General features: G+C 35.5%; 1 protein-coding gene across 1 annotated transcript in view; it reads right to left on the bottom strand.

The window, feature by feature from the left end:
* Nucleotides 1-17,328, bottom strand: part of LRP1B (LDL receptor related protein 1B) — a 2,306,513-nt gene that overhangs the window by 1,273,067 nt on the left and 1,016,118 nt on the right. Inside the window, exons 4-5 of the mRNA XM_036744555.1 lie at nt 16,653-16,772; nt 5,162-5,290 (exon numbers count right to left, since the gene is read on the bottom strand). Coding sequence (XP_036600450.1) covers nt 5,162-5,290; nt 16,653-16,772 — 249 coding nt within the window. The remainder of the gene's footprint in view (nt 1-5,161; nt 5,291-16,652; nt 16,773-17,328) is intronic.

Raw genomic sequence — 17,328 nt, 5'->3', positions numbered from 1 at the left:
CTCAGTTGCTTGTAACATTTAAAATTATCTTCTCAACTCATTCATACCAAGCTCTTAAGAATTGGTGAGACTTAACCATTCTGGAGAGCAACTTGGAACTATGCCCAAAGGGCTACAAAAAAGTGCATACCCTTTCACCCAGCAATGCTACTTCTAGGGCTGTATCCCAAAAAGATCACACAAGTGGGAAAGGAACCAGTATGTACAAAAATATTTAAAGCAGCTCTTTTTTGTGGTGACAAAGAATTGGAAATCAAGGGGATGCCTATCAATTGAGGAATGGCTAAACAAGTCGTGGTATATGAATGTAATGGAATACTATTGTGCTATAAGAAATGAGGAGCAGACAGACTTCATAATAACCTGGAAAGACTTACATGATCTGATTCTGAGTGAGGGGAGCAGAACCAGGAGAACATTATACACATGTTATCTGCGATGATTAACTTTGATAGACTTGGCTCTTCTCAGCAATACAAGGTTCAAAGACAGCTCCAAAGTACTCATGAAGGAAAAAGCTACCCACATCCAGAAAAAGAGTTATGGAGTCTGAATGCAGATTGAGGCAAACTATTTGCTCTCTTCTTTTTTTTCCTTATTTTTTGGTTTCATTTCTTCTTTTTCATGATTCATTCCATTGGTTATAATTCTTCTTTGCAACTTGATGATTGTGTAAATAAGTTTAATGTGACAATATATGTAGAACTGATATTGGATTTCATGCCATCTTAGGCAGGGAAGAGGGAAGAAAGGTGAGGGAGAAAATTTGGAATTCAAAAACTTGTGGAACTGAATGTTGTAAATTAAAAATAAAAAATAAATTAAAAAAAGAGTTGGTGAGACATATTACATTAGTTTTGCAGGGCATTTATATTTCCCATAAAGGAAACTGATAGTTTAACAAGTGGAAATTCTACATAAGTGAGAGTAGGGGAAATAGAATTTCAGGCATCAGTGGTAAATTATGGGTAAGCTATTTTTAGACAATAAGTTTTCCTGGTGTCTTTCAAATCACACCATGTAAGTGTGTGCCTATTCCACCTATCACCCCAGCAGTAGACTGCTCTGCCCTTTTCTTCCTTTCTTATCCTTTCTCCTCTTCCTTCTCTACTTTCCTCTATCCCTTTATCAGTAAAAAAAATGCAAGAATGAAAATTAATAATAGTCCTTTGGGGGCTATGGCGTGAATAAAGTGAAGAGAAGAAAAAAAGGAGAAGGAAAAGAAGGAGAAGGGGAAAAAGAAGAAAGGAAGGAAGAGAAAGAATGAAAGAAAGAGAAAGAAAGAAAGAAAGAAAGAAAGAAAGAAAGAAAGAAAAAAGAAAGAAAGAAGGAGAGAAAGAAAGAAAAAAGAAAGGAAGGAGGGAAGGAAGGAAGGAAGGAAAGAAAGAAGATAACAACAATGGCAGTGGCCAGTTTGTAATCTATAAAACATAGGAGCCTGGTAGTCTTCTTTTCAGCTTAACTTACACGTGTCCTAAAACCATGACTATCAGTGGTGAAGAGGATAATATGAAAAAGATGTAGAGACCTCAAGAGATTTAATGGGTTCCATTTTTCCACTGCCTAAGTCACTCTATAGTGGGAAGGGTCTTTCTTCTCCCCGAGTGCATTCCATTTCTAGAGATAAGGCTGAAACCCACCATTTCTAGCTACTTAGTGCATTTAAACCACAGAGTGGCAAATACCCTAGTGATGTTGTAGAAAGAATGTTTCTCTAAGTCCCTACTTTACTCTCAGTTAGTTTCCAAGACACTGAAAATTAAAATTCAATCGATCTGTATTTTGTTGGGTTTCACCTGCTAGCACTGTGTAATAAAGGAAAACAAGCAGGATGTGTCATTCCAACTTCCAGCCTCTGCACAAACCAACTCTTAGCCTAGGCAACTTCAAATTCAACTCAGTTTTCTCTATTACAATCACCATATTTCTGAAAAGAAAGCTAAAAAAATTTCCATATTTCAGGGCTGAGAAGTAATTAATTGAATCTGTATGTAAAATTGCAAAAATATACAGGGACATGCCCTAGTTACCTATAGCTGTTTTGACAACTATTTTAACATTCCCTTTTCAAAATGACAAGTCCTAACATTTAATTCCAAAATTACTGGCATTTAAATCATGTTGTCTCAATTCTAATGTAATGAACACTTCACTATAGTACGTTGAAAATGACATTACATGTTCTTGTATTTCTCCTCCTACATAGCACTTTTTAAGTATGTATATTTGAAACTAATTTTATTTTTTCATCTACATAACAGACATTCTTTATTTAGAAATCATTCATTTACTCATGGACTGGGAGTTCATGGATTTCCACAGTCAGGACAGGCTTGTAGTGGAAGAGATAGCTGACTTTACTGGGTGATTTGAAGAAGCCCTTCTAGTCTAACAATATTTCATCTCCTTCCTACTGTCCTTCACTTTGTAAGGATCTTCTGTACACTTATGTATTTTAATCATGTTAGGTACCTAGGAAGTGGGACACATGAACTTTTTAATACTTTACCAAAGATTAGTCTATCTGAATATCACTAATTTTCAACTCATCAAGAATATTCCTTTTGAAATTTAGAGATTAATACAATTGGAAATAGGGGTCATCAAGTCCAATTTGTACTTACATAAGAAATCTTTCCACATCCTAGAAAAGTGGTCATCTAGAGCTTGAAGATCTTAAATGACTCACAATGCAGATCATTCCATTTGCGATTGCAATAATTATAAGGAAATATGTCCTTGAATCAAATCTAAATTCAACAATCATTTAGAAAACAACTTAAATCTGCCTCTCTGAGATTTAGAAATAGAATCCTCACTTTCTATTTCTGGCCTCTGGGTTCAACTAGAGCAAGTATTATCTCTCTTCCACATAACAGCCCTTCATATATTTAAAGACAGCTATCTCATCCTCCCTAAAACTTCAATTCTCTGAGCTAACTATACACAGTTCCTTAAGTTAGCTTTTCTATGGCAACGTCTCCAATTCCCTTACCATGGTGGTTGGAACTTCCTGAAACTCTAGAACCTAACAATAACATACCTAAAATATGGTGCCCAGAATTTAATACGATACTTAAGATGTGGGTCAAGCAGAGCAGGATATAGTGGTATTATTTATTTTATAGTGATACAAAGGTTCTCTTAATATAGCCTAAGTTTACTGTTGGAAGTAGTGCTAGATAGTTGTGGGGTTTGAGGTTATGTTGGGATTTCCTTTGTCTTTTTTGGTTTTATAGCTTGATGCTAATTTTTTTAAGAAGGGGCAATTGTTATTTTAGCATGTTTAACATGACTCAATTTAAGCTAGTAGCCCACTAACTTGCCCAGATTTCCTTTATAAGAACTATTATCTAGCCCTTTCCATTCTGTATTTGTTCAGTCAATGATCAAATATGAGATAGTTCTGGTATCTAGTGAAGTGCTTTGAGGGATATTTTAGATCAGTGATCCCTAAGAAGAAAGAATGAAAGAATGACAGAATGACAAGGATTCATTCATAGCTTCACCAGTCTCATCAGCAGGACAGGTCACAGGTATGACAGCATACGACCTTGACAAACCTCTCACAATTCTCTCTCTCTCTCTCTCTCTCTCTCTCTCTCTCTCTCTCTCTCTCTCTCTCTCTCTCTCTCACACACACAAACTCACAATACAATCATTGTCCACAAAAATGAAATGTTTAAGCAAATACTCAGAAAAGTCACTAATATTATCATCCCATGTCCATACTCCCACAAAATAACTATTTAAAAACCTCTTTTGTCAAGACAAAAAGTAGTTTGTCCCATAGAATTACAGAAAAAAATTGGTTAAATTGTCCATTTTGTTCTTTATGTCAGGTACTAGTTTGTATGTCTTACAGATGTTTCAACATTAACTCTATTTAACCAGTAAAGCATCTGTCTTAAGCTCCCAGCCTCAGTGAACTTCACATGGTAGCTATGTATTTCGTAACTTTGTAGCCCAACATTGCATTTAAGCCAGTGACCTAGAGGTGAAAATATTTGTATATTACATTATCAATTACAAAGTTATCAAATGTCCTGGGTTCTATATTACATTACCATCTATCATCTAACTACTACAACATTCTGTCATTTACAAGTGGCATCCTCGTGGAGTAGAGGGAGAGGAAGTACCTCAGTATGTAGAGTTTATCAGACTATACACTATCTTAGTGTATCCACAGTACAATTGTGTAAATCAACAGAACCACAAAGGACAACAGTTCTCCTTCTTTAGTCTATTAGTATTTTAAATCTGAAATCTAAGTGGAAGGAAAAAAAAACAAGAACATAAATATACTCTAATCTAATTTCTTCAAAATTTTGCCTAAAAAGTAGAACTTTCCTAAGCCATTTTTATAACTCCAAGAAGAAAATAAAATTCTTCCAATATAACTCCACAGATATTTTTTTTAAATTAAATACATTTTGTGGAAAGGAGAACTGTAGCATCAGTGAGTGAAATGTTTAATTTAATCTAGATTCAGAAAAGAAAATCCCATCTCATGCTTAATTTACTAATTGCTAATGAAAGGGAAAAACCTCATTAATTAACCAATACAAAATAATATGATAATGCATGAAATGAAATCAGACTGCAGGGACATTAGAAGAAGCCAGATAGAATCTCATGTATAAAATCCCAAGAAATTACCCCATGCTAACTACCCTTAAACCATAAGCAATAGGCAATTTTTATCAACCTATTATAGAATAAATCCAACAATATTTATTAATAACCCAGAGTTGGAAAGGCTCTATATAGAAAGGCCATAACATCAAGCTCAATCCCTATGAAGAGAGAGGAAAGAGATGTGAAATATGAAATGTACAAACTAAATGGCAGTGATCCCCTTCCCCCCTTCCCCCAATAGTCTTACCTGAAATAAATTGTTCACATCAATTAATCTCTATCTTTTGAACTGTTTCTTGCTAATCAGAAACCTTCCTTAACTGAAGGAGTTTTATAATGATCACTGACAATTGAAAGAGCTGTCCTAGGTTTCCAATTATGGATCAGTGCATTAAAGTGAAAGAAAATCTATCCCCACTTGGTACATATGACTCTAACTCATTTATCAGGGAAAGAAACAGAATGTAAGGAAACAAAAAAAAAATAAGGTTTGTGAAGGACATGAAAGATTTCAACTTACCATTTTTGGCCTTGCAAGATTTGTTGTCAAGTTGCATTAGGTACCCCTCCACGCAGCTACAAACATATGACCCATATGTATTTATGCAGGTTTGGCTGCAAGTCCCATACACAGCACATTCATCTTGATCTAAAAGGAAAATTGGCATCGTTTCTAAACAGCTACATTCATGTGGAATTCCTTTCTCCTTATGGTGACCATATTTTTATCAAACTTTGGAAATGTTCTTTTCTATTAAGAGGCAAAAGTCAACTCCAAAAAGACATGCCAAAACCACATTAAAGAAAAAAAGTCATCTGTTTAACATATTAATTTATAAAGGTAATAGGAAGGTTATACTTAATCTTGATTGGTTCCTCTGTAAAAGACTGCTTCTATATTTGGGAAGGGGGTCCTGTTGACTGTTTGGTGGTCCTTGGACATTTTTTGCAAATATATAGAATGCTACTACATAGCCAAAGCTCCAAGGGCCTCAAGCAGTTATTAAAACAAAACAACAAATCCAGCATCCAAAAGGACGTATGGCCCTACGATGAAGAGCTGGAAAGGACCTTTGAAATAATTTCATCCAATAGCTATAACAGATGAAGAAACTGAGGATTATAGAGGTGAAGGTACACAGCTATTAAGTATCAAAGCTGGAATCTGAATGCAAATATTTTGATTCCAAAGCCAATCTTCCATCTATGATACCATTCTACTTCAAACGTAAAAGTGTTCTGAGTTCCTTTGGAGTGTAAATATTGACTTATTTTGTTTCCATTTAATGTCTCCTACCCTTCCCTACTCTGATAATTCAAAGATTACACACTGGACATGTTAATAGTTATAATATATTATACATATGTGTGTGCATATATATGCATATATACACACACATTAATAGATATATATGTATTATGTATGTGTATGTATATATCCATATATACACATACATATATGTGTGTATGTATATGTATACACATACATACATCACATATATAAACACTTGGGGTGATTCATTCACATTATTTCATTTGATCTTCATAATGATTCCATTGAACTAAGTGATATTAATTGTAGTTTTCCCATTTTACAAATGAGGAAACTGAGATTTAGATGGGATAAGTGGCTTGCCCAAAGTTACATGACTAATAAGTGACAGAGTTAGCACTCAGACCCAGATCATCAGGCTTGATACTCTTATAGGATCATTGATCTAAAACTAAAAGACTCCTCAGAGGCCATCAAATCTAACCATTTCATTTTCCAAGTGGAGAAGCAAACTTAATTTTAGATAAATGAAGTCACTTGTTTGAGGTCACAGAGGTTTAACTTGAACCCAGGTCCTCTAACTTAAAATCCAGTGTCATTTCTATTTTTTATTGTTGATGTTCAGTCATTTCAGTTATGTCCTACTCTTCATGACCCCATTTGGGGTTTTCTTGGCAGAGATATCGTAGTGATTTGCCATTTCTTTCTCTAGTTCATTTTTACAGATGAGGAAACTAAGATGAACAGAGTTAAGTGACTTGACCAATGTCACATAGCTGGTAAGTGTCTGAGGCCAGATTTGAACTCAGGAAGATAAGTCTTGATGACTCCAGATTCAGTTCTCTATACACCATGCCACTTAGCTGCACTACTATGCCAGCTACTTAATAAATAACTGTTGACTGACTAGATATACAGACAGAATCATCTCAACCTTTAAAGTGTATTCCCAAGCATTTATTTCTGCATAGTCTTATGGTATATAACTGTATAAAGAGAATAAAATATTGAGCACATACTCTGTAGTATGAGATTTCCCAACTTTAAGGAAGTAAAAGAAGCTTTACTCAAGGTATGGGGAATATCTGCTAAATAATTAGATTAGCAATAAGGATGAGGCTTAAAATGTATTTTAATTGTCATAGGCCGTTGTAGAGTAAGGAAATTTCCTCCATCATTTCAGGTCAGGACTTTCTCTACAATTTAAAGCCACTGAAATCAGCTAGAGCATTTGTCTAAGGTTACATAACTAGAATGTATCTGAAGTAGGATTTAAACCCAGATTTTCTTAGCTTCAAGCATGGCTCTCTAGCCACTATGCCATGCAGACTCTCAAATAGCCATGTTAGCCTATTTACATGAATTAATCTCTTTATTGTATTTATTATGTGCAAATGCATAGCAAATGCTAGAATTTATTTCCTTTATGTTGAATCAAAGGGGCAAGAAAATTTATCGAAAGTCAAGGAGTTCAAGAACCAAATTGGAGAGTTCCTGCTCTAGGAGCCCATAATTGATGATACACAATAATGATGAAGCCCAGTACATAAAGGACAAACAAAGTGAATTTGGACAGCAAAACATTTACATTATGCTCAGGTCATAATGCAGTATATTGGTAATGAAGATTAGCATATGAAAAATGGCACAAAATATATCATCCAAGGCATAAGACTGGAAAAGAAGAGTGAGATGTAGCAAATAAACATGTCCAGTATTGCACTGGTACACAGAAAATATCAAAAGCACAAGGAAAAAGCACCAGCACATTGAACAAACACTCTAGGGGATTTATAGAAAGGCACGGACAAGATTTTTAGAGTCTGAGAAAGTGTAACTGGGCTGCAATCACTATTACTAGAATTTCACATCAGTAGTAAGCACTTAACACATAAGTATGGATTAATTGATCATTGCCACCATGGTTCCATTGAGATATTTGAGAGATATTAGTCAAAGATTAATAATTATTTTGGGGGAGAGAGGACAAACATAATGAAGGCGGGATTGCAGGGACTGGAGGGGAAAACATAATTGAAAAGAGGAGCTAATCTTGAATACTTCCAGCTCCTTCCATGGTGGCACAGATTGACCTCTCTTTCAGAGATACTCCAGCCTCCATTTGATGGGTTCCTTCCTCAACTCTTCTGAAGTGGTTCTACCATCTGATATAGCAAAGATTTATTATATCTTTTCCTATGTCCTCTTAGTCACAACACATTGCTGTCACTTTGACAGGTTGCCCCTTAATCATCTTCCAAACCGCACGCATCCATGTACTTTAAAATACTGCTATTTCTTTTCTGAGACCGCAGGGGAATGAGTGGGTGACGTGACTCTAGGATTAAGATGATTTTCTGGCCTCCCTGCTCAGAATTATTAAGAAATGCAGCTTGTCTCCGTTGTCTCTATTCAGTTGTCTTCATAATAGTATGTTAAGGTTAACATTGAGTCCTGAGTTGAAGTTTTGTCTATGGCTAAAGATGGAGCCAATTCAGTCCAAGCAATCAAAGCAGTTCTTTGTGAATGCAGACGTCATACAAAAATTAATTAATATATTTTATCTATTGAACTATCTAATCCATCTAAAAGCAGTTATTAAACCCATATTATATGTGAGGGATTGTGCTAAACACTGGGGATATGAAGACACAACTGAAATAGTCCCTTTAATCAAGCACTTTACAATCTAGTAAGGGAGGAAACAAGTTACCAATGACCTCTTTATTGCTAAATTCTGCCCTTAGTAGTTAAACTTCTTGAAAAGGCTAGCAATATTACATGCCTCCACATTTTTTCCTCTCAGTCTCTTCATAACCCATTCCAATTGGGCTTCCATTCCTTAAGTCTCAGTTACCAAATCCAATGGCCTTTCCTCAATCATTCTCCTTAACCTCTCTGTAGCCTTTGAAACTGTTGACCATCCTCTTCTTGATACTTTTTTCTCTCTAAGTTTTCATGAGGTCATTCTCTCCTAGTTCTTCTCTTTGCTATCAGACCACTCCTCCCTCTCTTTTGCTGTATTTTCATCCAGTTCATACCAATTCACTTTGAGTATCCCACAGGACTCTATCTTGGGCCATCTTCTCTTCTGCATCTATACCCTTATTGAGCTCATCACCTCCCATTGATTCAATGATCATCACTGTGACTATGATTCCCAAATCTACCTATCTAGCCCTAACCTCTCTGCTGACTTCCAATCTTGCATCTCTAACTCCTATTATTCATCTTGACCTGGATGTCATGTAGACATCTTAAACTGAACATATGCAAAACTGTACTCATTTTCTTTCCTACCCATCACCATCTTCCAAGTCCCCCAAGCTTATACTTCTTGGATCAGATATAAAATCCTAGTTGGCATTGAAAGCCCTTCATAATCTAATAGCCCACTCTTTTGATATTTGTAATCCTGGTACCTTATCTCACCCCCCCCACACACCCATTCTTTGATCTAGTGACAGAGGCTTTGTTATCATTTCTCAAAGTAGACACTCTAGCTTCAATTCTGAGCCCTTTTGCTAATTCTCCTCCATGCATAGAATGCTCTTCCTCCTCATCTTCACCTTCTGGCTTCCTTCAATTCCCAGATAAAATTCCACCCTTTATAGGAATCTTAATTCTATGGCCTTCTCTCTGTCGATTATGTGAAATTTATACTGTATATAGTTTGTATATAATTGTTTGCATTTTGTCTTCCCTATTAGAATGTGCACTCCTTTAGGTCAGGGACTGTTATTTGCCTTCCTTTGTATCCCCAGCATTGGCACAGTACATGACACATAGTACAGGTAATTAATCTTTATTGACAGATTGATATAAGCATCTCAGTACATATAGTGTGTGTATGTGTGTGTGTGCGCATGTGCAAAGTACTTGGGTGGTGAACAAGGAAGGCTTCATGAGGAAGATAATTTTTAAGCTTAATCTCAAAGATGTGGGTGGGGAGGGAGTCAAGAAAAATCCATATAGGAAGTGGTATATGAGTTATGCTGTTATTGAACTGAGTCTCAGAATACTAAACTCAAAATCCTACCTCAGACTCCTGCTAGTTATATGGTATTTACCTCAGAGACTCAATTTCTACTTCTAGAAAAGAGAATAATTCTTCTATGTCTTTCTTGTAGGGTTGCTATGAGTTAAATAATTGTCATACTGTATAAATGTGAGATCATATTATTTATCGAACATTTTTGTTCATCTACAGGTTCAACTGGATGATTATCTGAGGTTCTTTCAACTCTGAGATTCTGTGACAATGTTCACTGGGCAAGGACATTCAGCATTCCACTTGTGTATAAACATACTATGTTTTGATGACATGGTGCAGCAGAATAAAAAGTTAATGAGAGTTCAACTACATTTATAGACATATTTTGTCTAGACATAAAGATTTGATAGTTCCACTGTGGTCTGCCCTGGTCAGACCAACTTTTTAGGAAGGGCATTAATGATCTATATCATTCCAGAGGAAGGCAATAAGAATGGCCAAAACATTAGAAACAATGCCATTCAAGAATGGAATGGAACTAGAGATATTTAGGTTGTGAAAGAGAAGGTGGAGAAAATAAAAAAGAAAGTCTTCATATACTCAAAGAGTCATCATGTAAAAGAGGAAATAGACTTTTTATCCTTGGATTTAGTACAAATGCCTTAGACCAAGGGTTGGAAATTTGAGTGAAATAATTACAGTTAAATACAAAAAAATATTCCTAACAATTAGAGCTATAAAGAGCGAATGGGCTATCTCAAAAGAGTGGATTTGCCATCTTTAGTGATATTCAAATAGATAGTGAATGACTACTTCTCTGGAGTATTGTAAATGGGATCTAGGGTTTGATTTGGACAACTAAATGACCTGTGATATCCAACTCCGAGTCACCATGATATTTCACACCCCATATCTCCTGACTCCATGGCCAGTGCTTTTTCTACTGTTCTATACTGTGTTGCCTGTTTGACAAAAGGAAGAGACTATCAGATACACTAAACTTCAGTATAACATTTCTTTGTAAAGGGAGCTAACAGCCATACAATTGCATTCCTAGAATTATATACCATTTATTTCAATTTATGTTCTTAAGACTATTCCCTGAGTCTGGACAAACAACTTACTTTAGTACCATCATGCTTTGCAGGTAGGCCACAGAATCAAACATTTTCAGTACATCTGAGGAAATTTAACAAATTTTGCTTTTGAAACTTTTGTTGTTTTTGTGGCTTCCATGTAGGTGAGTGGTCAAAAATATGTTGAGAAAATGGTTGAAGCAGGTTAAGAAAAGTATCTGAAATAATTCCATATGATGAAGTCCTATACTCCTAACAAAACTACAAATCCTTTGGAGGAAGGGATGTTTTGCTCTTCTTTCATATTATCTTACTTTTCAGCTCTCTCCCACACCCCTTCACCTAGCTTATTTGTTCCTTGGATAGGGTATTCGTATAACTAATTTGGAACATCCTGTCCAATTTCTGTTTGTTAAAACGTGGAGATTCATGTAGTCTAGAGTAGTACACTGAGATTGGAGTTAAATTTGCAGAAAATACACTCTCAATATACAAATTATTGTGATTTTTTGAAGGACTGAATCACTCAAAAAGTGAGTGACTTGGCAAGACTGAGAGACTGATGGCAAATTTCATCACTTTGCTGAGTCCTTAAAGCAACTTCTTCTTCTACCTCTCACTGACATAGGAAAAGCTCAGTTATGAGGCCTATGGTAGTAGAATGCCAGTTTTGGAAAGTTTTACTGAACTAGAAAGACTTTGGTTATGATGTCAGTAGCAAACTGTCTCTACTACCAAGGACAAGTCTAATTACATACAAAAAGGCTAAGCAATCTAAAGACATTGAATTTAAATATCATAATTTCTTTAAAACATCTTAAGTGATATAAGAACTTGCCACAATAAAGGGCTAAAAAAATCCAATAAGTCACATCATCTAGAAAATACCTGATCACTTTGCCAAGCAGAGACTGATTTTAAAAATATCTCAAAGAGATGGAAAATCCAACTATTTTTCAAGCACCTATTAGACATCAAAACTACTAACCTACCTTCTCTTCACCATAAAATCTCAGGAATGTTCTATGCACCCATTCTATATGTATGTGTATAAATCTTCATCATTATCACTCTCTCTTCTTTTGTTCAAAAAGAAAAAGGTGGGCTTTCTCCTTGCTCAAAATAGTCCCTCTACTCATATTCATAAATGATCTTTTCTTTCTTCTTGGATTTGATCATTATATCTCTTTCTTTCATCATCCATCTCTCTGTGTCCACATCTCCATTCCCCATTGCCTACTATTCTCTTCTCTATACCTAAAAAAAGTTACTTGACTATGCCAGTCCTTCAAGCTATTACCTATACCTATACTTTTTCCCCAGGTGCTTAGAAATGTATGTCAACATGTGTTACCTACATTCCTCTATCTCCTACTCACTTCAATATCTTTCAGTCTGACTCCAATCCACTCAACTACAACTTCTCTCTCCAATATTACTAACAGTTTCCTATTTGATGAATCCAATGGCCCTTTTTCATTTTTTAACACTGTCAGCAATTCCCACCTTCTGAACAAGTTCTTCCTTGATGCCCATAATGCTTCTCTTTCTCAGTTTTCTTCCTACCAGATTTATTATTCCTTTTCAGTATTCTTTGCTATGTCATCATTCTTCTGCCAGTCTCCTGTCAGTGTTCCCCAAGGCTCTTTCCCGGGTCCTTTTCTCTTCTCTCTCTATACATATTCTCTGCATTTTTGAGTTGATCAGCTCTCATAGGCTTAATGACCATCCCTATGATAGACTCCCAAATGCACATATCTAGTGCTAACCTCTCTCTCTCTCTTGAACTTCAATCCTTTGTTACATATTTCTTGTCAGACCTCTCCACCTAAATGCTATCTAGGCATCTTACGCTCTATATATTTAAAACAGAATTCATTTTATTTCCTACAAAAACATATTCTTCCTCCAATTTTCTTTTCTCCTATATTTCTTCAGGTCATTCAGGTTCATGACCTTGGAGTCATCTTTTACTCTTCCTTCTCCCTTCTTCCCAATCAACTGTTAAATCTTGTCAGTTGTACCCTCATAACATCTCTTATGCTGACCTTTTATGCTGATCTCTTATGCTGATCTCCTTCATGCTCAGGTCCTCACCATCTCCCACCTGGACTCTTGCAATAGCCTCCTAATTGGAGTCCCTGCCTCCAGTTTCATCACTCTCCAAACCATCTTCCACACAGCTACCAAAATGATATTCTTAAAACAAACATATCTAACCTTGTTATTACTTTACTCCAAAATTTCTAACAATTACTTATTGTTTCTAAGATAAAATTCTAAATCCTCAGCCTAAACTCTGTGGTTTGTTCCTCCAGTCTTATTTCAAGTTGCTTTCCATACATTCTTCATGCTAGTCAAATTGATCTATTAGTTGTGTGTGCCAGTCTAACCTTTGTCTCTGTGACTTGATGCAAGTGATTCTACAAACCTTGAATGTTCTCCCTATCTTCTGTTTTGTAGAAACCCTAGCTTCCTTCAAAGCACAATTTAGCTATTACTTCCTATGTGGAGTGCCTTTCTGAGTATCTCAGTAAGTAGTATTTTCTCCCTCTTGAAACCATTTCTCATTACCTTGCTTATGCTTTGTATTCACTTGCAAGTTATGTTTTCCCATCAGAAATGTAAGGTCCTTGAGGGCAAGGACTTTGTTAAAACTTTTTTTTTTGTATCACCAGTGCCTAGCTTAGTACCTAACACATAGAAGCGATTAATGAAAGCTGTCAAATTGAATTGAATGGAAGGGTATTTTTGAAGAATACTTGAGAAGGTAATATATGGTCTTTCATAGACAATTTTGTAGAATACACCAGAGCCCAATGTTTATTTTCCTGGACTTCAAAAAAACACCTTACTTGTTAGAGCAATGCATAGTTTTAGGGGATGTCTTTAAACAAGGTGTCTCCTGTGCATATGTTAATATCATTTAAGATTCTCTATTCTATAATAATAATGATGATGATGATGATACTGATAACAGATATTTACTGAGATTTACCAAGTTCTTTACATAGATTATTTCATTTTATGCAACCACAGAGACAATTTATTCAAAGATCTTCCAAATAAAGATACCAAATGAGTCATAAAATAGGATGAAGTAGGTTTTTGTAGGCATAGAAGATGTTCTGGACAAAGTTCAAATACAGAAAGGATTCTCTGTATATAGTGAAGTTCTCAAAATATTTACATTTGGGAATGGCATTGTGATAATGACATGACACTACAGACACTCAGAGAGAAGCATGATCACTCAAAAGATACTGGCCCAATTATGTGCACAGGAAAAAAATGGATAAAGAATCAATGAATGAAAACACATTTATTAAGTGCTTATTATGATAGTCACCATACTAAGCATTGGGAACACAAAGAGAAAAAAAAAGGTAGCTTTTGTTCTCAAGGAGTTTAATGATAAAGGAAGCAATAGTAAAAGAAAGCTCAGTTTCCTATCTCCCAGATTATGAGATGCAATTGGATGTACAGCAGAATGAATTAGGCCAGGGGTGGGCAACCTAAGACCTTAAGGCTACATGTAGCCATCTAGGTACTTGGGTGAGGCCTTTTGACCAAGTCCACATTTTATAGAAGAAATTGTTTTATTAAGGGGATTTGTTCTATGAATTTTGGATTCTGTCAAGGGGCCACACTTGAGGACCTGGTGGGCCACATGTGGCCTCAAGGCCACAGATTCCCCACCACTGAGTTAGACCATTGAGATATATTGACATATATGCAGATATAAATGCATGTAGAGATACAGATATCTCTCTCTCAGAGAGAGAGAGAAAGAGCGAGGGGGGGGGAGGATGGGCACTGCAGATGAACCATTAGCTGTGCCTAGAGCTAAACAGTAAGAAGATATCAGCATATGGAATGCTTTTAAACACTTTTCATGATTCAAACTGCTCACTGACACAAAAGTTGATATGTTTAATATTAATATTCTTTAGTGAGATGCTGTGGCCATGAATCATGGAGTTACATGATCTCAAAAGAATCAAATTTACAGGTGCCCAAAGAGCAAATGAAAAATATGTGGTAGATATAAGAAAGCTTTGCTCATACTACCCATGATCACTTGTATGCAAGAATGAAAAACAGCTGTGGTGTAGTGAACAGAGTCAGCTCTAGAGTCAAGAAGCACTGGGTTCAAGTCCTACTTCTGACACAAAATAATAGCAAAGATATAGGCATATATTATCTTATCATTCTCCTCTTATTACACTATACTGCCATACTGCCTTGGTAAATTAAGTTCCCAAAGTCAGTATGGAGTAATGGAAAGAGAATGAATTTGGAGTCAGAGGACCTTGCTTCAAAGTTAACTTTGCCAATAACTACCACATGACCTTGGACAAGTCATCTAACTTATCTGGCCTTCCATTTTCCCATATGTATGTAATGGGGGTATCAGGTAATTTAAAAGAGCCAGTAGTTCCAATGACAGAACCAGTGGAATAATCCAAATGGTCCCAATCACATGGTAGGCCAAAGTCAATGAAAAAACATGATAGAAGGAATAAGAATTGACAACATTTATATACCACTTTAAAAATTTGGAAATGTAAGTAAAAATACATTATCTCATTTGAGCTTCTCAACAAACCAGTGGAGATAGGTGCTATTCTTTGCCCCATTTCAAAGATGGAGAAAAGGAACCTAAAAGAGGTTAAATATCTTGCCCAAGGTCACATAGCTATTAAATGCCTGAGACAGGATTTGAAGTAAGATCATCTTCACTTTAAGTATAGTTCTCTATTTCCATAGCCCCTAATTTTCTCCCCACCCCCGTAAATATGTTTATTTTCTTAGTATAGACACTCATATTTTGGGTGGTTCCTGGAAACCTGAAGAATTAAATGCAATATAACATGGTCCTGAAACTTACCAGTAATAAGAACAACACAACAACGAACATTCACATAGTTCTATTGTACACAGTTACAGCCACATCGTGCAACCACTAACTTTGACAGACTTGGCTCTTCTCAGCAATGCAAGGTTCTAAGACAACTCCAAAAGACCCATGATGAAAAATGCTATCCACATCCAGAGAAAGAATTACAGTCTGAATGCAGATCGAAGCATAATATTTGCTCTATCTTTTGTTTTGTTTTGTTTCTTCTTCTTCATGGTTCATTCCACTGGTTATAATTCTTCTTTGCAACATGACTAATATGAAAATATATTTAATGTGAGTGTATATGTAGAGTCTATATCAGATTGCATGTCATCTTTGGGAGGGGGGGTGGGAGGGAAGGGGAGAAAATTTGGAACTCAAAAGCTTGTGGAACTAAATGTTGTAAACTAAGAAATTAAGTTAAAAAACCATTCACATAGTTTTACAAAGTTCACAAAGTACACTGCATATATTTTTTTCATTTGATCCTCACAGCAATGCTATGAGGTAGAAATAGAGGCATAAGACATTCAGAGCTTACCTAAACACAAGTCCAGTACTCTATTGATTATGCCTCCTAGATAGCTCTGTCAATCAATGAATCTATGTCAATCAATAAATCCAAAAGCATTTAAAATTTTTCTCTATGCCAAGTAATATGCTAAACACTGGGGTATATCTAGGAGGTATACATCTTTCTGGATTGGTTGGCACCTCAGTGTCTAAGAAAATAATGAAACTATTAAATTTAAACACTTTAGTTACCTTTGCAGTTTCTTCCATCTTCTGCTATTTCATATCCATCCTCACAGTAGCATCCTGTACCATTCCTTATAATCGCACATTTATATTGACAATTCATCTGCTGGCAATTTGGTAACAGTTCTGGAGGGGAAAGACACATAAATATATATGCATTATGTTTATTTTAAAAAATAATTTAGCTTCCTTGAATGTTTCTGAGGTATTTTTCTTTTCAAAGGTAGTAGAAACTATCTCTATTTTCACTATATTATATTGCCAAGTCAATTTTTTCTTTGCAAAAAAAAGCCCTGCATTTCTGTATAACAAATACATCAGTGTGAATTTGTTTCAAGCATTATTATTGAGTTTCATGATTGATGTATTTGGCCTCTCACTTCTTTGAACCTCACATATGTTCAGTCAAAGTCATTTCTTATAAAATTTAGTAAATTTAAATTCAAACCAAGTTAAAAAAAAGTCTATTTTATGAGGTTGATTTCACCATCTATGCCTTTCCCATCTGACACATCAATTGACTTTCTATCTTTTAACAGCTTGTTTTGATTTACTAAGCCATGTGTAAACTTCACAGCAATCAATGTGCATATATTCCATTTTAATAATTTATCATCTGTTGGTGGGGCAATGTTAGGCAAATACTGGACATAATGTATTTCTTTCTATCTAATGATGGCAT

This window comes from Trichosurus vulpecula, chromosome 2 (assembly GCF_011100635.1).
Source record: "Trichosurus vulpecula isolate mTriVul1 chromosome 2, mTriVul1.pri, whole genome shotgun sequence".
NCBI lineage: Eukaryota > Metazoa > Chordata > Mammalia > Diprotodontia > Phalangeridae > Trichosurus > Trichosurus vulpecula.
This window is presented reverse-complemented; position numbering and strand designations above follow the sequence as displayed.